Source organism: Paramormyrops kingsleyae, chromosome 11 (assembly GCF_048594095.1).
Source record: "Paramormyrops kingsleyae isolate MSU_618 chromosome 11, PKINGS_0.4, whole genome shotgun sequence".
NCBI lineage: Eukaryota > Metazoa > Chordata > Actinopteri > Osteoglossiformes > Mormyridae > Paramormyrops > Paramormyrops kingsleyae.
The window spans coordinates 18,374,193-18,392,769 of NC_132807.1; the positions used below are offsets into that span (position 1 = coordinate 18,374,193).

General features: G+C 43.4%; 1 protein-coding gene across 1 annotated transcript; it reads left to right on the plus strand.

Moving 5' to 3' along the window:
• Window positions 1-1,217: 1,217 nt before the first annotated feature.
• On the plus strand, window positions 1,218-17,789 carry LOC111846298 (calretinin-like). The gene is made up of 11 exons (XM_023816355.2): window positions 1,218-1,407; window positions 8,207-8,283; window positions 9,150-9,239; window positions 9,563-9,643; window positions 11,216-11,272; window positions 11,470-11,547; window positions 11,970-12,025; window positions 12,150-12,189; window positions 14,116-14,169; window positions 16,445-16,516; window positions 17,155-17,789. The coding sequence occupies exons 1-11, from the start codon at window positions 1,314-1,316 to the stop codon at window positions 17,269-17,271; spliced, it is 816 nt and encodes a 271-aa protein (XP_023672123.1). The 5' UTR covers window positions 1,218-1,313; the 3' UTR covers window positions 17,272-17,789.
• Window positions 17,790-18,577: the final 788 nt, after the last annotated feature.

Here is an 18,577-nt window from a genome sequence, read left to right on the forward strand (position 1 = left end):
GAGATTTTCAATCCTGCACACTCATTTACATATATGTTACAGTTTTATTACCTTGTAATCTGTAGGGTTTGCAAACTGCCCCAACACTATTGATGTAACTAATTTTAGGTTTATAATGCAATAATATAGATTTGCCGTAAGATTTCTTGCGTGAGTGTGAAAGCGTTAGTGTCACGCCAGATGCGTGAGAGTTGGCAGCCCTGATATTCAGCTGAAGGTGTAGCACATGGTGAGTAATTGGCCTCGTCGGTACCAAAGCAGGGCACTATGGGCATGGAGGGATCCTACAGCCCTAACAGTGCACGTTGGGCTTTAGCAAGCCCGCTGAAAGACCCAGTGTTGCCCACTGCAGTGACGGGTCCTGGCAAGGGCATGATGACCATCAACAACTTTTACCATTGCCTCCGCCACCGCCCACCCCCGGTTGACAACAATAACCATTGTCCCACCCTCCCATCCCGTTTGCCAGTGGCCCATTTAATAAATAATTGTTCAATGGAAGACTTGATAAATATACAGAGTTTGCTGCTTAAACAATTGGACATCAAGAACACAAACAGCAGGGTCATAGCACCAGGGTGATATTCACCAGCTAATATCTGTGCTCAGATCATAAGGCAGGACCACACCATGCTCCCAAATGTGCCACCACCACAGTGCTGTTGGCATGGCAAAGATCCATTAGCCCATCGTGTGGAAAGCCAAATCCCACACGACAGAGATGCCCCAAGGATGAAGACAGGTTGCATCAGCACCCCATGGCCAGAGCTGGCGCTGTGGGACTCCCTTGCCCCATAGAGAATGTCATAAACAGCCATGATGAGTCTAAATCATGATTACATCATATAAGTATCATTCTGGCCATAGCTGATTACCTCTAATCACCATCCAATACACCATGCAGTGGTTTGAGACCAATGCAAAATAAGAACTCTCAAGCTACTGATTTTCTGCGTTTGTGGTGCATCTCTGTGTTTGGAGGCGGAGCTTAACTCCCTGCAGAGTATAGACACAGTTTACGGAGATGCTGATGCCTTCGGGCCGATGTACAACACATCACTTATTTTCTCAAGGGAAAAAATACGCGATGGAGGAGGAGTGCCCCCACCGCGGATTCTCACACCGATTTGAGCGCCTGGGTGTTGTTTTCGGAGCCACTGCGCCTCCCGCAGGACTGCCGGAGAAGTACACGCACCCAGGGGTGGGGTTTATAAGCTTCGGCTCAGAGCTGGCCGGCGACAGTTAGAACTGGGACCTGACTGTGCAAAAGTTCGCACGGGATTTTCAAGTGCAAGAAAGAGAATAGGAAGACAATGGCCAACAAAGCACAGCAACCTCCTCACCTTCACCTGGCGGAACTGACCGCATCTCAGTTCCTGGACATTTGGAAACACTTCGATACTGACGGTAAGTGCGGCAACTTCGGTTATTTAGACGCGCTTTGTTGCCTCATCCGAGTCACTTTCATCAGGGGGCGTTGTTTTTTACAGAATGTTATTTACAGAATGTGATGTTTCTAACCATTTACAGTACGGTACTTTATTAAGGAAAACCGGAGATCTGAGGACTGTAAGAGAAAGGCAGAAGGACACGAATATCACACGAATAACTAATAACAATACGAATACAAAAAGGCGATGTTTCGCTGTGTTTTCATTTAGGCTACCAACAATTAATATTCAAATAAGGAATATATAACTTAATTTGTAGTATTTTAGCTCCAACGTTTATCTAACCTGTAAAAACAACACATATAGAATCATGTCTTGAAACTCAAAAGAAATCTTAAAAAAAATATGAAAAGATTCGGGCGGCACGCGTGTCATTGGATTTTTAGCTAAAAAGTTTGCTTTAAAACATAACATGACATGAAAATGTACAGCTTAAACATCACGCTACTAAATTCATTTATGTATTACGACGATAGCCTATGTTCAATATTTATGCATCACATTTATATATGAATTAATATGTATGGACAGCTAATTTACAGTTACAGTGTACTGTAGTCATATAAATGCTACCATTTATAATTAAGCACATGTATGATATCTGTTACAATTACTGGCATTTTTATTAGAATCCTTAAAATTAGACTCAGTATTAAGTTACCAAATAGATGGGCAATATAACACCGTACACAACAATTCGCAGTACTTTGAACTTTTTATTATTTTCACAGCACTCTTTAAAAACTCGAAGGAAAACATTTTAATGCTTATAACTTACTTTGAAATGTATTTAGTGAAAGAAGTCCAATATGCATTGATTTTGGGTAATATTGCTACATTGGTGAATTACGTTAATTGCCACGATAGTTTTGGCATGGGCGTGCCAATACTACCCAATACTACCAAACCAGGTTAGCGCCCCAGATCCAGGCTGCTTTGCCGGGGCTTTCAGGGAGCGTAACCGGGAAAACACATTTTTCAATCTTATTCATGGCAATTGCGCACCGTCAAATGGGCTGCGACCTAAGCTCCTCCGTGTTTTCCTTTATTTCAAATATATCTTTACAGTGAGACTATATTCGTTCCTAACTGCATGGTATATCGTATTCTTGATTAAAACCCGTAGTAATGATGTCATTTCGGAGGAATGTTTAATTTACAAGATTAGACAGATCTAATTATTATTACACTTAATTGCACCATTTCACGTGTTTATTGGCTATAATGTCATGTTTCCAAATAGAAACATACATATTATGTCTACATCGCAGATCTACCGAGAGAAGTTCCCCGGCTTCTTCGGTGCGGTGGGTGGGGCTGGGGGGTAGCATGGAAATTTAGGGGAGCGGGCCGGGAAAGATAAAAAAAAGATAGAAAGTTAATTTTAAAGTTAAATTACAGTTATCGACGTGTCCGAGAACAATATTTTCTCAATTTTATTTGTTACACGAACAATTGCTTATGGGAAAAGCCGTAAGAAAGGCTTCAGACATCCTCTGGGAACATAACGTGCCTTCTAAAAAGGATCGATACATAGAAAAAAATCGATGTGATAATTAGGTTTTAGAGATACCTGTCCTTTTAGAAACGCCTTGGGCAATGGTAGGCCTATAAACGATATGAAATCCATGCTAAATAATACAAGCATGAAATGAATGCACAAAGATTTCTTGCTCTGGGTGTCCGTCTGTTGATCGTTTCAGTTACAGTACACAGTACTTCTCCTGCCTTTCAAGCGTCAGTTCCGAAGCTGAGATCCGTTATCGCTCGTCCGCTGCGCGTTTCCGTGCTGCGCGTTCATGAGCATCGCTCCTCGCCCGGTGCGATCGCTGGTCCATCGAAACACTCAGTCCATCGCCTGTAGCTACATCACAGGCACGTTGACCAGTGACAGTTAAGTAGTTTACAAATGTGTAGCTACTATTTTTATTTTTATTTTTACTGAATATGTTGGATTTCACCGTCATTCAATGAAGTACAAACGAGCACAGCATTCTGAGGCTTAAAATTGTTATCTATTTGATCACAGTACCAGTTTCTTAAGCACCGTGATATAAAAATTCTATGGAGAAGCAAAGGTATTTTCAGCTAAAAATAACATCCATGCAAACCTTCCCTTAACCTCTGAAAATCAGAACAGTGCCCCTAACTTCTCATTGCATAAAGCTGTTGTTATATCTTAGGGCAGTATGGTGGCTCAGCGGATAGCGATGTTGCCTCACATCTCTTGGGTTGGGGATTAAAACGCCACCCGCATGCCGTCTGTGTGGACTTTGCTCTCCCTGTGTTGTGTGGGTTTCTTCCCACAGTTCAAATACATGCAGTTAAGCCTGTAGTGTGTGCAGATGTCCTGCAGTGGACTGCTATGCCACAGAGCAGGGCAGCCCATCTTATCCAGGAAGGGCCGCTGTGTATGTGGGTTTTCGCTGGAACTCCCTAATTAGATTACTAATTAGAGGACTGATTGGCTGAAGAGTCCTCACACCTGGGTTTGAATGGCTGACCTGAAGGTGAACCCCTGTGTGTCATTCACCTGGAACAATCCTGCATTAGCATCTACAGCAGCGTTCCCCAGTCCGGTCCTTGGGGACCCACAGTTGGTCCATGTTTTTGCTCCCTCCAAGCTCCCAGTCGGACAGTCCACATTTCTGCTCCCTACTGGCTCCCTGGAGGGAGCAAAAACCTGGACTGTCTGTGGGTCCCCAAGAACCGGATTGGGAAGCACTGATCTACAGGAATCATTCACTTTTGATGAGACGCTGATTTTTTTTGATGATCTTTGATGAATGTAAATCTTGCAAAGGGGCTTCTGGGTCTGTGCTCAAGGACCACTGGTGCCCAGACGTCACTGCAGCAGTATTCTGTTACTAACGTCACAAACATTAGTAACTCCATGCAGGACATTAGCGGATCAGTTTCCATGGCAGGTTGCTTGTGGGAAGTCCTCCTAGCCCGAACTTTTCAGTTCCCAGGGAGCATTTGGGGCATCGAGTCAAACGTCAATGGTAAGAGTCCCTTCCGGGGCCCCTTGCAGACTCCTTGTTGGTTTAATGGTCGTTTTTGTCTTTCGTTGCATATTTCATGGTGCTTCTTTAAAACGCGTAGAGCAGATTATGGCTTCAGCAGCACCGGCTAAGGTCCGAACCTCGGCACGCCATGCATCTAACTGAATCTGATTCCTGTATCCACCTCTGTATATGGCAGCTCTTCATGGAAGCGTGCAGTTTTGGATATACCTGTTACCCAGTACTTGCAGATATTCTTGTCAGCCATTAAACATGCATCACATAGATGCACAGCAAAATCCCTCATAAGCACTAATATCCCCTCCTATCTTGCTTTGCACTTTAACTTTTATTTTATTTGTTTAGCAGATACTTTAGTCCAAAACCACGTACAAGCGAGGCTGGGGACCAAAGAGCAAGATCAGCTGACCTCCCGGGAGCTGTTAGGTTCAGGGGCCTTGCTCAGGGGCCCAAAGATGAGATGATTACGAGCTACGGGATTCAAACACATCACCTTCTAAACATGGGGACTGATGTCTAGCCCGCTGAGCAGCACACATATCCTATTAATCATATCCTCTGTTGTCAAAATTTCAAGCTAAAACTTGATGTAAGAGTGTAAAAGTGTTACTGAGACAATACAAGCGAACACAATAAAAATGGCAACCATCTGAAAACATAATGTCATATGAGATTATGCAGGATATCGTACAAGTCTGTGGCTGTAAATTATAAATTAAATCCTTAATCTAAAAACATTATATGTGATATTAGATGTGATATTGTGTGACCTTCTTAGGTATATGTTTTTAAACCAAATAATTAGGGTACAGATATGGTATCATATGGTTTTGCTTCAAATCCTAAATGGACCCTTAAAGGAAGGTGCATTATGTGAATGTGCCAGTTAGAGCCCCAGTTCTGTAGGTAACAGGTCACAGGTATGGCTACCTTGTCATGATCACATGACAAATCTGTACAAATAATCTGCAGGCTATTTGAAGTTGAATATGCTGCCATGGGTGTTTAAGAATAGATCACCCGTTTAATTATGCTGCTGTGCTGAATTTAGGCATAATAATAAATCCAGTTATGAACATTGGAAACTCATTATGAATTGGGATTGTGCCAGAGGGTGATCATATCATTTTACGCTGAATGATTAACGTTACCCGTTTTCCCGAAGCCTAAATCCCCAGTTTGACACCTGTTATTTGATATAACGTCATATAATGACCCCACATAGCGCCAGTGTAAGACCCACAACGAATATGCGCATCATTTATTTAGTAAATGACCATCTGTAAATCCGTCATAAATGTATGTCTGCAGGACAACCATTACCTCCCCAGAACAAAATCCTTTCAGATAGGAACGTATTTTAAATTATTAATTTACGCTGAACATGATGCATTGATGAATAAAGACATTTTAAAAAAGCACAAAAAGCACTATATCATAAAATGAAGTTGGTATCTTGTGATAAATCCAATTCCACCATAAATTGTTAACATAGCTGGCAGTTTTTTGCAGTGATATCCAAAGATGATTTCGCTGGGGGTCTGGCATGGGGGGTTGTGTGAGAGTGAGGACTAAGGCATTTGACCAGAGCTCTGAAAACATGCCACCAAAATTCAATCAACTTCCTGCTGCGCTAAAGCCACGTTCGTCACTGAGGATATAAATGCCAGGCGAGTGAATAACAGCAGTAACACGGCGCTCTACGCTTCCATCAGGAAGATCAGTCAGAAATACCTGCCACGGCGATGGACTGGTCAAACGCCATTCGGCCAACTCCAAGACGGTTATTGAATTCCAATGCGAGTGAGAGAGAACAGGCAAGAAAGGATTCTGTTTGTCGGATAGGATTGGACATTTTTTCCACAGGCTGACGATGAACAATGAACAATCCAGATGAACAATAGATTTATAGTACAACATATTTTATCACATCTAATTTTGAGACACACATTAACAGTGGCTGCATTATAAGTGAAATTATGCATAATTCACCTACATTATTCCTTGAATAATGGAGGAAACTAAACAGTAAGTTGTTGCCTCTGACATTTAGAAGGTTAATGACATTAGAAGTCTGGGCATGTTGAGAAACATGTCATACTGTCATGTATAGGCAGATTTGGGACAACTTATATTTTATTCTAGATTTTATCCTGAGTAACTTTATTAACCTCCAGTGGGGTTTCAGTCAAATGTCATTCAATAAAAATTGAGGAAATACTAAAGCCTTATTTTATGAAAGATTGAAAAGTCCAATTTTAAAACACCGTAGCAAGGAAGTATTCAAGAGTACAACAGAATTAGCCATTTGCTATATGCATCCCAGGATTTTAACCACTGTGAAAGAAGCTAACCCTCAGCAAAGTGGATAATAATACTTGTCTAAACTCAGAGCTATGCCAGTCTGCTGTGCCCGCCTTTCACATGTGTGGGTTCAGTACATCCCCAAGTGCACAGGATCACTGATGTCAAGGTTCTGTGAAGCCGCAAGCTTATAGGAAAAGCATGATGTCTGTCTCTTGATAAAAACAGCACATGGTTTTTACCACATCTACTCCTAGGTGTGATCTGATCTTTTTAATAGAACATCAGCTTTCAAGGTTAATTTTCTCATTGTCGCCAATGATCCACAGGAAAATGGAGCTAAAGACGTCGACATTAGACAAGAAATCTGCAGCAGCAGTCACAGCTTAGGGTGGCCACTGTTGCCATAAGGCCCCGCCCACAATGACGTGGTGGGGCAGTGTGGAGTTTAACCGGCTAATGTTTTGTATCAGCGTCCTGTAGGTTGTGGGGTTGAATCCTATGGCTGACAGCGAATCACCATTGGTTCCTTGAGCCTGGCCCTTAATGGTAACTACCTCAGGGGCCCTGGATGCTGACTGACCATATACTTTGACCTCAGACTTTCCTCAGTTACATGTCACTATAGACAAAAGCATTTGCAAAATAAATGTCATGTTACGAATAGCCTGCTGATCCTTTCTTACTGAAATTCCATATTACATCATTCTTCACATCCACAACATGCCATTTAAAATGAACCCTATGAAATAAAACCCATTTTTTACACACAGTACAAAAAAAAAAACATTTAATATATGATGTGGTTACTATGTGGTTATTTTGTTATTCAGATTTTTTTCTCTCATGATTCCGCTTTGCAACTCTGCTGATTATCCTGTCAAATACATTCTTAAATAAAATGCTTTCACCGGCTAGGTGAAAAGGTCCCTTTGCGATTCATTACTGCGACTTATTGAGCTATGCAGCTTGGGACTCTCCCATCAGCATAGAGCTCCTGTTTTTGTTTGCGCTGATAAAATACAAAAACCACCCAACGGTAAACTCTGCCAACTAGAGCATTATGATGTGCCAGATTGAATTCATTAGCGCCACATGGCAACCCTGCCTATCTCACTTTTAAGAATGGAAAAAGAGAAGGATGTGTGAGAGAGACAGAAATCAGCTCCGGGCCCCTAACTACTGACAATTAGCTTTCATTTTAACATGATGCACAGCTGTGCCACCCCAGTGCACCCCAGCCTAGGATTTACCCATGATTCCATGCGACCGTTGTCTATTAGCTAGTAATGATACATGGGCAGCCGGGAGGAGAAGAGGAGTCACACGTCTACAGTTGTTAAAGTTTTATGAGGTGCAGGTAAGAGGGGTGCAAGGCCAGAGTGACAGTGCCGCGCCGTCAGTGAGCCTTATGCTGTGTTCCAGGCAATGGCTACATCGAGGGCAAGGAGCTGGAGAACTTCTTCCGGGAGCTGGAAAGTTCACGGAGAGGGTCAGGCGTGGTGAGCCATCGGCGTCATTAGCATGGGGAGCGTAACACCAGCCTGTCATCTTCAGGCCCCTTGTCTTCCTACCGCTGCCATGAGCTGTACAGTAGAAGTCAAATCCAAAGCGAGCAGAAAAATTCAGAGGTCATAACATCTAATTTACCGCAGCCAGCTGAGGCTCTTCTTCCAGGTTTCTGATGGGTCCTGATATGGGTCACGACATGTTCGTCACCTGCAGGGCATTAGCAGGCATTAAAATAAACCCCGTTCGGGTACTTTCTGTGGAAATGTGGATTCTTTTCATACAACCTAAATATAGCAACTTTGCCCCCAGGTTCTATACAATATTACACAAGGGGATATTTAACACTGCTTCCCCTGTTGTGGGGAACACTGACTTTAGAAGGTAAAGAGAGAAGCACATTATAAAGTGACATACAGCTGTCCTCTGCCATAGAATATAGGACGGACCACTACATGTTTATATGTGAATATGCACCTGATAACCAAGAGATAGCTTAACTCCTGGGTTAGGTTTAGCTTAATCACTCCTGGGTTAGGTTTAGCTTAATAACTCCTGGGTTAGGTTTAGCTTAATAACTCCTGGGTTAGGTTTAGCTTAATAACTCCTGGGTTAGGTTTAGCTTAATCACTCCTGGGTTAGGTTTAGCATAATAACTCCTGGGTTAGGTTTAGCTTAATAACTCCTGGGTTAGGTTTAGCTTAATAACTCCTGGGTTAGGTTTAGCTCAAATGGGACCTAGGAAACATTTTCACATCTACAGGACTACTATTGAATTACCGGTAATTTTTAAATAAATAATAAATAAATAAATATTTTAAAAACTATTTTTTGGAAAGTAATTCTATTTTTTGGACAGGACCCCACAAATGCTTCCTTCAGAGAAAAGATGAGAGAGTTCATGCAGAAATTTGACAAGAACGCAGATGGAAGAATCGAAATGTCTGAGGTAAGGATCACACCTCACAGGAAATATGTGGACGACATAGTTGTACAGAACTGACCTCCTTCTTGCTGTTCTAGAACTTTCCATCAGCTTGAATATCTCCCATTTTCACAAGGTTTCTTTATCACTCTATTTTCTCTTTCCTGATTTATCTCTTTCAATGTTTCACTCTAAGATTTTCTATCTCTCTTTCATGATTTTTGTCCCCCCTCCATATCTTCCTGTCGTACTCTGTATCTCAGTGCCTGTCTGTCTCACCCCCTCCTTACAGGTTTCTCTCACTTCGTACGATCAGTCCTTACCTCTTTCCTCTCTCTTGCCAACAGCTGGCTCAAATTCTGCCCACAGAGGAGAACTTTCTGCTGTGCTTCAGACAGTTTGTGGGTTCCAGCTCCGAGTTCATGGCGGTAAGGAACAGATCCTTGTGTCTGCTTGCACGCACCCTGGACGGCTGAGCGTTTATAAACTTCATAAGCTTCAGTCAGCAAACCTCTGTGGGTTTTTGACTTTCTAAATGTCAGCAGTGATTTAATTTTGCTTAAATGAGGTCCCAGTCATGGGTTTTACTGTGTGTACATTTCTGCACAGTTCAGTTTGACCTCATAAGTGTAAGGTGTGATCAGAGTATGTTTGTTGCAAATACAGTAGAGAAAAGAAACAGCAAACAGCTCCTTACTCCTGGCTCATTACTGCTGCATACCCAGCAGGGAAAAGCAGACGTTGCCACATATTTACCTACAATGTGTGGTGATGAAAATGGGGAAACATCAGAGAGGTCCTGCAGGTCGAGTGATGTCATCAGCCGGGGACACGTCCAGGCTCTGCTTTCCTCACAAACATGCACAGAGACCTACTTTCGCCCTATGTGCATCACTTTCACTTTCAGTCTGCTCTGGGAGCGAATGGGTTTTTGTCTTCCCCTCACCCTCACCCCAACTTTATCCCTCCCCAAGCCGCGAGTTGCCAGGAATTAAGCTGCAGTGCCATTTGCCATTTTTCTCCATCAGACTGTTAGATGAGCATACAGGCACCTGCATGCTGCGAGGTGAAACGACCCCCCCCCCCCCCAGATTAATTTCCCTGCTGCATTAAAGATTTGTAGTGTCTGGCTATAACCGGTGTAAGACTATATTCACTTTCCCAAATGAGGAATTACGAAGGTGAGCTCAAAAAAATGAAATGAGACAAAAAGGAGGAACTTTTTAAACCTGGTGTCACGTCCAGGCTCTCAGACGAGAGGATGAGAAAGTGGAGGTTCTATTCTGAGGACATCATATATTATGGATGGGCTGTGGTAATTCTCCACAGACCTGCAAAGCATGAGACATCTATCTTTGATAAGAGCACTTGCAAGGAACAGGACAGCTGCAAGATTAAAATATAAATTAAAATGCATTTCTCTTCCCGCGGCACGCAATCCGTGAATCGATAGAAATGAAAGTTGGTGCGAGAAGGACGTTCAGTGATGGTGACTGATGCCAAACATTGACAGGAGGCTCTGACAGTGTCTCGCAAAACACTTTCATTTCCATGATCTCGTCGACATCTGGCGTTCCTCACAGTCGGCTGTGGGCCTTGTCCACCAACAGCAGCACCTTCACACCACCGAGCTCGAGGCAGAAGTATCCAGAAGTCTGGATTTTCACAGCAATGTTGAGAGATGTTGCAAAGAGACATCTGAGAATGTTATCTCAGTATTATATATATATATTTGGATATCCATTTGGATAACCTCAATTTTATAAAAATCTGTGACTGCAGAAAAAAAATCTAAAAATGCCAACTCTTGTATTTTGTTTAGTTACTTATGGTTAAGGTTAGGACTGAGTTGGGGTTAAGGGTGTTGTGATTGGGATTAGGGTTTGTCCCATAGAAAGGAATGGAAGGTCCCCATTTAGATGGGTACACCAACATGTATGTGTCAGTGTGTGTGTGTCTGTGGGTATCTTTCCATGCACCAAAGTGTGTTTCATATGCAGGCATGGCGAAGGTATGACACCGATCGCAGTGGATACATTGAAGCCAATGAACTCAAGGTAAGGACTAAGAAGGTTTACTTTTGTTCTGACTTGAGAGATCCTTAACCAAGCAGAATGTGATACACTGCCACTGCTTGTGAGTGATACTGAGTTCTACCCTGCAGAACTTTTTGAGATGCAACCTTCTCTGTCCAGCCAATGACGGTGCTCCAGCAGGCAGCGATGTTCATTGGCTCCTGCTCTTCCTTCCACAGGGATTCCTCTCAGACCTTCTGAAGAAGGCCAACAGACACTATGACGACCAGAAGCTGGTTGAGTACACGCAGACGATAGTAAGTACCCCCTGCAGTATCTTCTGCTTCTTCTGCAAGAATATGGGGTGAACAAGTAAGAAGCGGCCTGATTAGAGCCTTGGTGAGTCCAACAAGCAGAACGTCAAGATTCAGTCATGCAAAACAAAGCTTTTCCATTCAACGAAGCTTAAATGTGACTCTCATTAGATGGTTTATCTGACTCGATTGGCAGCTCTCATGTGTATCTCTGAGCCGTAGAATAGACCATCATGATTTTATTGCTTTGAGGAGGCCAGCACGACTGCACTGAGGAATTTCCATCTCATATATTTCTCAGCCAGATTTAATTAAAAAAGCAAAATGAAAGAAACTCTTCTTTTTGTGTTACTCCTTCAGGCCAGCTCTCATGAAGATCTTAGCTCACTTTTCACTAATCCTCTCCTGTTCTTCTGCACCCGCAGCTGAGGATGTTTGACCTGAACGGAGACGGAAAGCTAGGCCTCTCGGAAATGGCCAGGTGGGTGACGGGTGCCCATTCGCTGGGGCATGATGGGAAAGTAGGATGACTTTAGAGCCATGCGAGCGAACCAGCGTCAGCATTGTAGCATCAGGGCGATAAAACTCATTTCTTGTCGTTTAAGGCTGCTGCCTGTCCAAGAAAATTTCCTGCTCAAATTCCAGGTGAGGGCTCCTCTTGCATGGCTACTGTGTCTCTGCATTGTCACTCTGACAACAACAAATATGGCCACACATTCAGTCCAGCGATCTGTCGGAATAAAAATAACATGACTGGCAATAAATGTGAGAAATTTGCATAACACAAAACCATTTTAGAATTTCAAAGCCATGCAGATAGCAGGATCTCACACCCCAGGGGAATAGCGTAGACACAGGCACAGGGTAACCTACATTAGGTGTGTGCACACCCCGTAGTATTGGAAGGGAACACACTCCCGGCACCTTGGCCAATGCAGGGCCCCGTATCGGGGGCGCCCAGCACTGGGTCCCCCGCGGCCGCTGGCGACGATTTTCCCACACATGCGTTTCAGTTTCCCTTCAAACACCCTTGGCGTCCCATGGGTGCCGACGAGAAGAGCAGCTATGAGGTCAGGGAGCCCCAGGCGAGCGCTTCATACCACCAGGGCAGAGGGAGCAATCACTGAGTGCCACAGAACAAAGGCACACACAGTAAGATAAGATAAGATAAGATAAGATAAGACCGAATTTTATTGATCCCTATGAGGCAAAATTTCTTTGTCCAATATCACAGAACAGAGATTAATAATAGGGATCTAGCATCATAGCCTATGGACCGGCAGTGACACGCAGAAACGAGGGCACGCCTATGGACTGGTGGTGACACGCAGAAACGAGGGCACGCCTATGGACACGGGCAGTGACACGCAGAAACGAGGGCACGCCTATGGACCGGCAGTGACACGCAGAAACGAGGGCACGCCTATGGACTGGTGGTGACATGCAGAAACGAGGGCACGCCTATGGACACGGGCAGTGACACGCAGAAACGAGGGCACGCCTATGGACCGGCGGTGGCACACAGAAATGAGGGCACGCCTATGGACTGGCGGTGACACGCAGAAACGAGGGCACGCCTATGGACCGGTGGTGACACACAGCAATGAGGGCACGCCTATGGACTGGCAGTGACACGCAGAAACGAGGGCACGCCTATGGACTGGCAGTGACACGCAGAAACGAGGGCACGCCTATGGACCGGCAGTGACACGCAGAAACGAGGGCACGCCTATGGACACTGGCAGTGACACGCAGAAACGAGGGCACGCCTATGGACTGGCAGTGACACGCAGAAACGAGGGCACGCCTATGGACTGGCAGTAACACGCAGAAACGAGGGCACGCCTATGGACTGGCAGTGACACGCAGAAAGGAGGGCACGCCTATGGACACTGGCAGTGACACGCAGAAAGGAGGGCACGCCTATGGACACTGGCAGTGACACGCAGAAACGAGGGCACGCCTATGGACACTCGCAGAGATACCAAGGGCATAATTTTAGATTGAGCATTGGAGGGGGGAGGATTCAGGTCTCCACCCATTTAAGGAGGTCCAAGGTGTTTTATTGGCTGGTTTTGATTATTGGGTGGCTTACAACCCGCCATTTTCCCCCCATAATTTACGCCCATAACAGATACCATTAGCCAACAAACTCTTGGTGGTTTGAGATGTACTGTAAGCTGGGTTTGAGATGTTATATGGTGTCCGGAGTAAGTCGCAGATTCAGTCAGTTATGAAAACAGATCAAATTACCCCTCCGACTGGACTTCTTCTTGAGCATCTCTCATGGCCTCCACATCTGCTCCCCCATACAGATCTACTACTCAGCAGTTGCTTAATGACTCTTGACAATACTAGTCTCAGAAAACATATTTCTTCATCTGGACCAAAGTAAATGCCTCATTTTTTCCTCATTCTCATCATCTCGCTTTTAATAGAGTTGTTCTTCACGATGAAAGAGTGAATCAATCTAGGCAGCAGTAACAGGCGCTTTTAAATACTTTACCTCCTTATAAAAACGTCCTTAGTGACAACACAAAATCTGAAATGTGCTCACCTGACTTCCCACAGGGCCTCAAGCTGACCTCTGAGCAGTTCAACGCCATCTTTACGTTCTACGACAAGGTAAACATCACCGCACTTTGGTCCACGGGGGTTGCTGAGATCAGGGGCCTGTTTACAGTGATCCAACCAGGGGTGCACCTAGAAATACTGGGCCCTCTAAAAACAACGTCACCTTGCCCTCTTCCCCGCTCAATTTTACATATAGTTTAACATCCACAATGGCCCCTTTGAGTGCTGCCCCCCCTGAATCTGCCACGGTATCCATGCCAGCACCCAACCGTATAGATGTTTCTATCCATCCAACATGCCCTACAAGACAGATAATCCTAATGGATTGTTCAGGGTATGTTCAGTAATCCACTGTAAATGCCTCACTGCAATCTACATGCCAGAGATTACATCTTTGCAATATGAAATAAATTAATCCTTAAATCAATATTTGACCCCTTGTGGATAAAATGGGACATTACTTGACTAAAGATTTGTGCTCCTTAAACCAAGTGTTTTCCAATCTGATCCTTAGGGACCCACAGATAGTCCATGTGTTTTTGCTCCCTATCTGCTCCTGGAGCAAAAATGTGGACTGTCTGCGGATCCCCAAGGTCTGGATTGGGAAACACTGCCTTAAGTTAAATGGAGGAAGTTTGTGATATGGTTGGTTCACATGCTGTTGGACTAAACATCTGGTGAAAAACCCCATTAGCTCTTAAGAACTTTGCACCTATAGTAAGACTTTTATGATTAAAATGTGCTGTCTGCTTTAAGTGAAGGTAGACTGATACCTCGATGAGAGATCAGAGTCAATTCCAAACCCAAATGGACCAGGAATTTGTACATAAAATAATTTGCCTGCATAGCAGGATCGTACAAGAGTAGCCAGGACCTTCCAGAATCATTAAATTATTTTTAATGAGCATTTTATTTAAGACCTGAGTGCTCAGAATGAACACTTGCTAAAAGTAAGACCATGCTGATTAGCTGATTTGCTGACATTTATGATAAATGAAGATTAAAAACTGAAATAAGATGATTACGTTCAGAAATCAGGCTTCTTTTCTGAGAAACAATTTCAGCCAAAAGTTTTTCTACTAACATTCCACATCTGCTTTTTCTGGTGTTAACATATGGATTTTAAGTGGAACGCTCCTGTCATCCAAAGCTGAAAGCTAAAGCGATCTCAAAGATTTTACTTCAATCCCAGAAAGGCAAGTAAATGTAAAAATGCTAATTAATGCAAAAAATGTTCTTCCGCCCAAAATTCATCTGAATTAAATTTTCATTTTCTTGTGAAAATATAACGGGGCCGAGTAGCTGGGGCAGCTGGAATGTGAACGGCTGACGACGTGATTTACACGAGACTGTGTAGCCAAAGTCCCTTCTCAACAAAGAGCTCCCAACCTTTCTGTCAGCTGACATTTCCCAACCAATTGCGGATACGGCTGAAAAGCACTGATAAATGGAACTAAACGATAACCGATGACTTCAAGGGAAATAAGACTGCATGCTCAAAAACCTGAAAAACTAATTAAATAAAATTTTAATTGTTAGCCATGCAAGATAGACTAGATCAGGGGTCATCAACTCTGGTCCTGGAGAGCTACTATCCAGTCGGTTTTCTATCCTACCTGGCTTCTGATGAGCCACACCTGTCCCTGGTATTTACCTGAGAACTAGTGTGGCTCATCAGAAGCCAGGTAGGATAGAAAACTTATTGGATAGTAGCTTTCCAGGACCAGAGTTGGTGACCCCTGGACTAGATAAACAAGTGCTCTGCAATGAATGTGCAGCAGCAGATATAAGGATGCAGAAATTTTTATTAAAAAATAATGCACTGCGGAAATGCCACTCAGTCACAGCAGTGAATACAGAGAGATGTGAATACAGTTTTAAAGCAGAAACTGTATTAAATCTAATGATGAAGGAGAAAAACAAACAACAATCTAACCCAGGCTGGTTTATACTTAAGCCATAGGCTTTTAGCAAGGCCCTCAGCCTGAATGTGCTCAGGTCAAGAAAGCATGGATCGTTAATGCATAGTGTGTTACCCAGAATGCACTGTGGTGCTTGCTGGTGCAGTACACGGGATGGACCATGGGGGGCGTTGCTCTAGATGCCTGAGTAGAGAGGTGCAAAATGAGTATGATGAGTGAACTGCATCCTGCCATGAATCGCTTCTAAGGTGATTAAAAATGTGAGGACTGGCTCCATTCACTCTCTTTAACTGTCAGTCCAACAAAGAAACAGCAACAATATTTCCAGCCAGTCTTTACTTACATACCATATATACATACATATACTTATATGTGCTTTGATTCTTCTTATTTATTTTTACAAGGATGGAAATGGCTACATCGATGAGCATGAACTGGATGCTTTGCTCAAAGATCTCTGTGAGAAGAACAGACAGGTGAGTGAGGCTTCAGTTCCTCACTGCAACAGCCTGTGTTTGCAGGTTAAAACATATATGGAGCTGAAGATGGACGATCAGCATTCGGCTTTGAATTCCTGCCATGAACCCCACTAACTCAATAACCAATTCTGAAGCTGCCTTGCAGAGGAGTAAAGTTCAGGTTCGGAAGCTACAAATCTAGACCAAGATTTTGTTTCAACCAGCCAGTTGAGTACTCTGTGGCTGTGACTCTTTATAGCTGGTTGCTTGAGACAAATGCTTAGTCTGGATTTGTACTTTCTGGACCTGAACTTTCTACTTTTGTTAGACAGGTTCTACGATATACACCAGACACCAAGTTGTACACATTATACCCGACACTGGATTCTTTAACGGACACTGGATTATCCAAACTGCATAAACCAGTACATTTATCATATGGGTTGGTAGTTTTGAAAAATGTTGCCTGTTACTGACAAAATAATGGAATTTATGGAAAGTTCTTATAGCAAAAGCACCTGCTGACTGAGCATTGGCGTCCATGTGCGGAGTGCAGCGCAATCTGAGCTAATCTTCATGCACCTGGTGCATGAGGGCCCAGCGATCACTGGCACTCAGTTTGTTTTTTCTCTCTTAATTTTCCCATGATGCCTCAGGAGATGGATATCCGGGACCTGGTGGGCTACAAGAAGAGCATCATGGCCCTGTCGGACGGAGGCAAGCTGTACCGGGCCGAGCTGGAGATCGTGCTGTGCCGGGATTCCATGTTCTGAGGCCCCCGAAGGGCCACGTTCGCCCTTCCTGAGCCCCAGGATCTCAGCAGCCCCTTATTGCTTAGCTCTGCTGCCATTTGCATGTGCTGGAGTCGCGCTTCCATCATGTCCCGACGAATGTGCACTGAGGTGCGCTGCCTGACCCCCTGCCAGGCTCCACCCTGCCCCCTCTCTCACCCTGCTCACTCGGCTCTCTGAAATACAGTTATTTTGCAGCTTTTTCATTTGGTTTTTTAAAATTTAAACAGTTTACCTGAAAATAGATGAATATACCTTATTTATGATGGTAATTTATGGTAACATTAACACGATTATGAAAATTATATGAATGATGTGAGCATATCATGGTGTTTAGACACTTAGTGAAATTTATATTTTGATTGATATCCTCTCAACCTGTTGAAGTCTGACATCAAGTTCCTTGCCCTTGTGTCTATGGTACCCCGTTTGGTTTTAAGGTTCTGGCTAGTTCTGTTTTACTGGAATGCATTTGACTCAAAAATAAATGGATCACAGAATCTGGTCGTTTCCTTTATTTTTCATGGTTTTTATATTTCAGAGAAACTCCCTGGTAGACGTGTTTACAATCTTTATTACTCTCTCATTTAAATGTAAATACTTGTGTTGCTTACTCATCCATATTAATTAGGAATTAACCTTAAAAGTGAACAAAATTACTGCAAAAAGGTTAAAAAAAAAAACCAAATTAATAAATACTTGGGTATTCAGACTTAAGCTAAGTAAATAATATTCAAATACAAATAACCTTATCACTGCACAGATTTTAGGACTTTTCTCCCAATTGAGGAGAGGTACGTTCCAGTTGTACAGGCTGCTTTCTCCTTTAAATGCTGCTGTAAGCTTCAGTTTGGCATTGTGAGCTCGCAGCTTCCACATCGAAGGGTTTAAACGAAGCCCCAAAATCGACGATTGTCCATTTTCATGGCTTCCCTGTGATTTTCTGCAAATGCTCAAGAGCGACTGAGAGCATAGGGCAAACACTAAATAGCCCTGATAATCAAATTCATTTTTTTATATGAGGGGCTGGCAACATTTGTGTTCTTTACCTTGTCGATGTAAACATTTTTATTCAGCACAAACTTTAATACGAAGTGAAGTATAAATTTCTGAGAAAGCATGGTCAGACAGTCCAACCGATCCAGCGATCATATGCGTCCTAACCTGTTGAGCCGCGCCAACCCCAAAAACAAACACATTACATGAGCACTAGATCCAGACTCAAATAGCAGAAGGAAAAAGCAGCCGAGATGAAAGCTGGAGTCAGTTAGACAGCTGGATGCGCTGC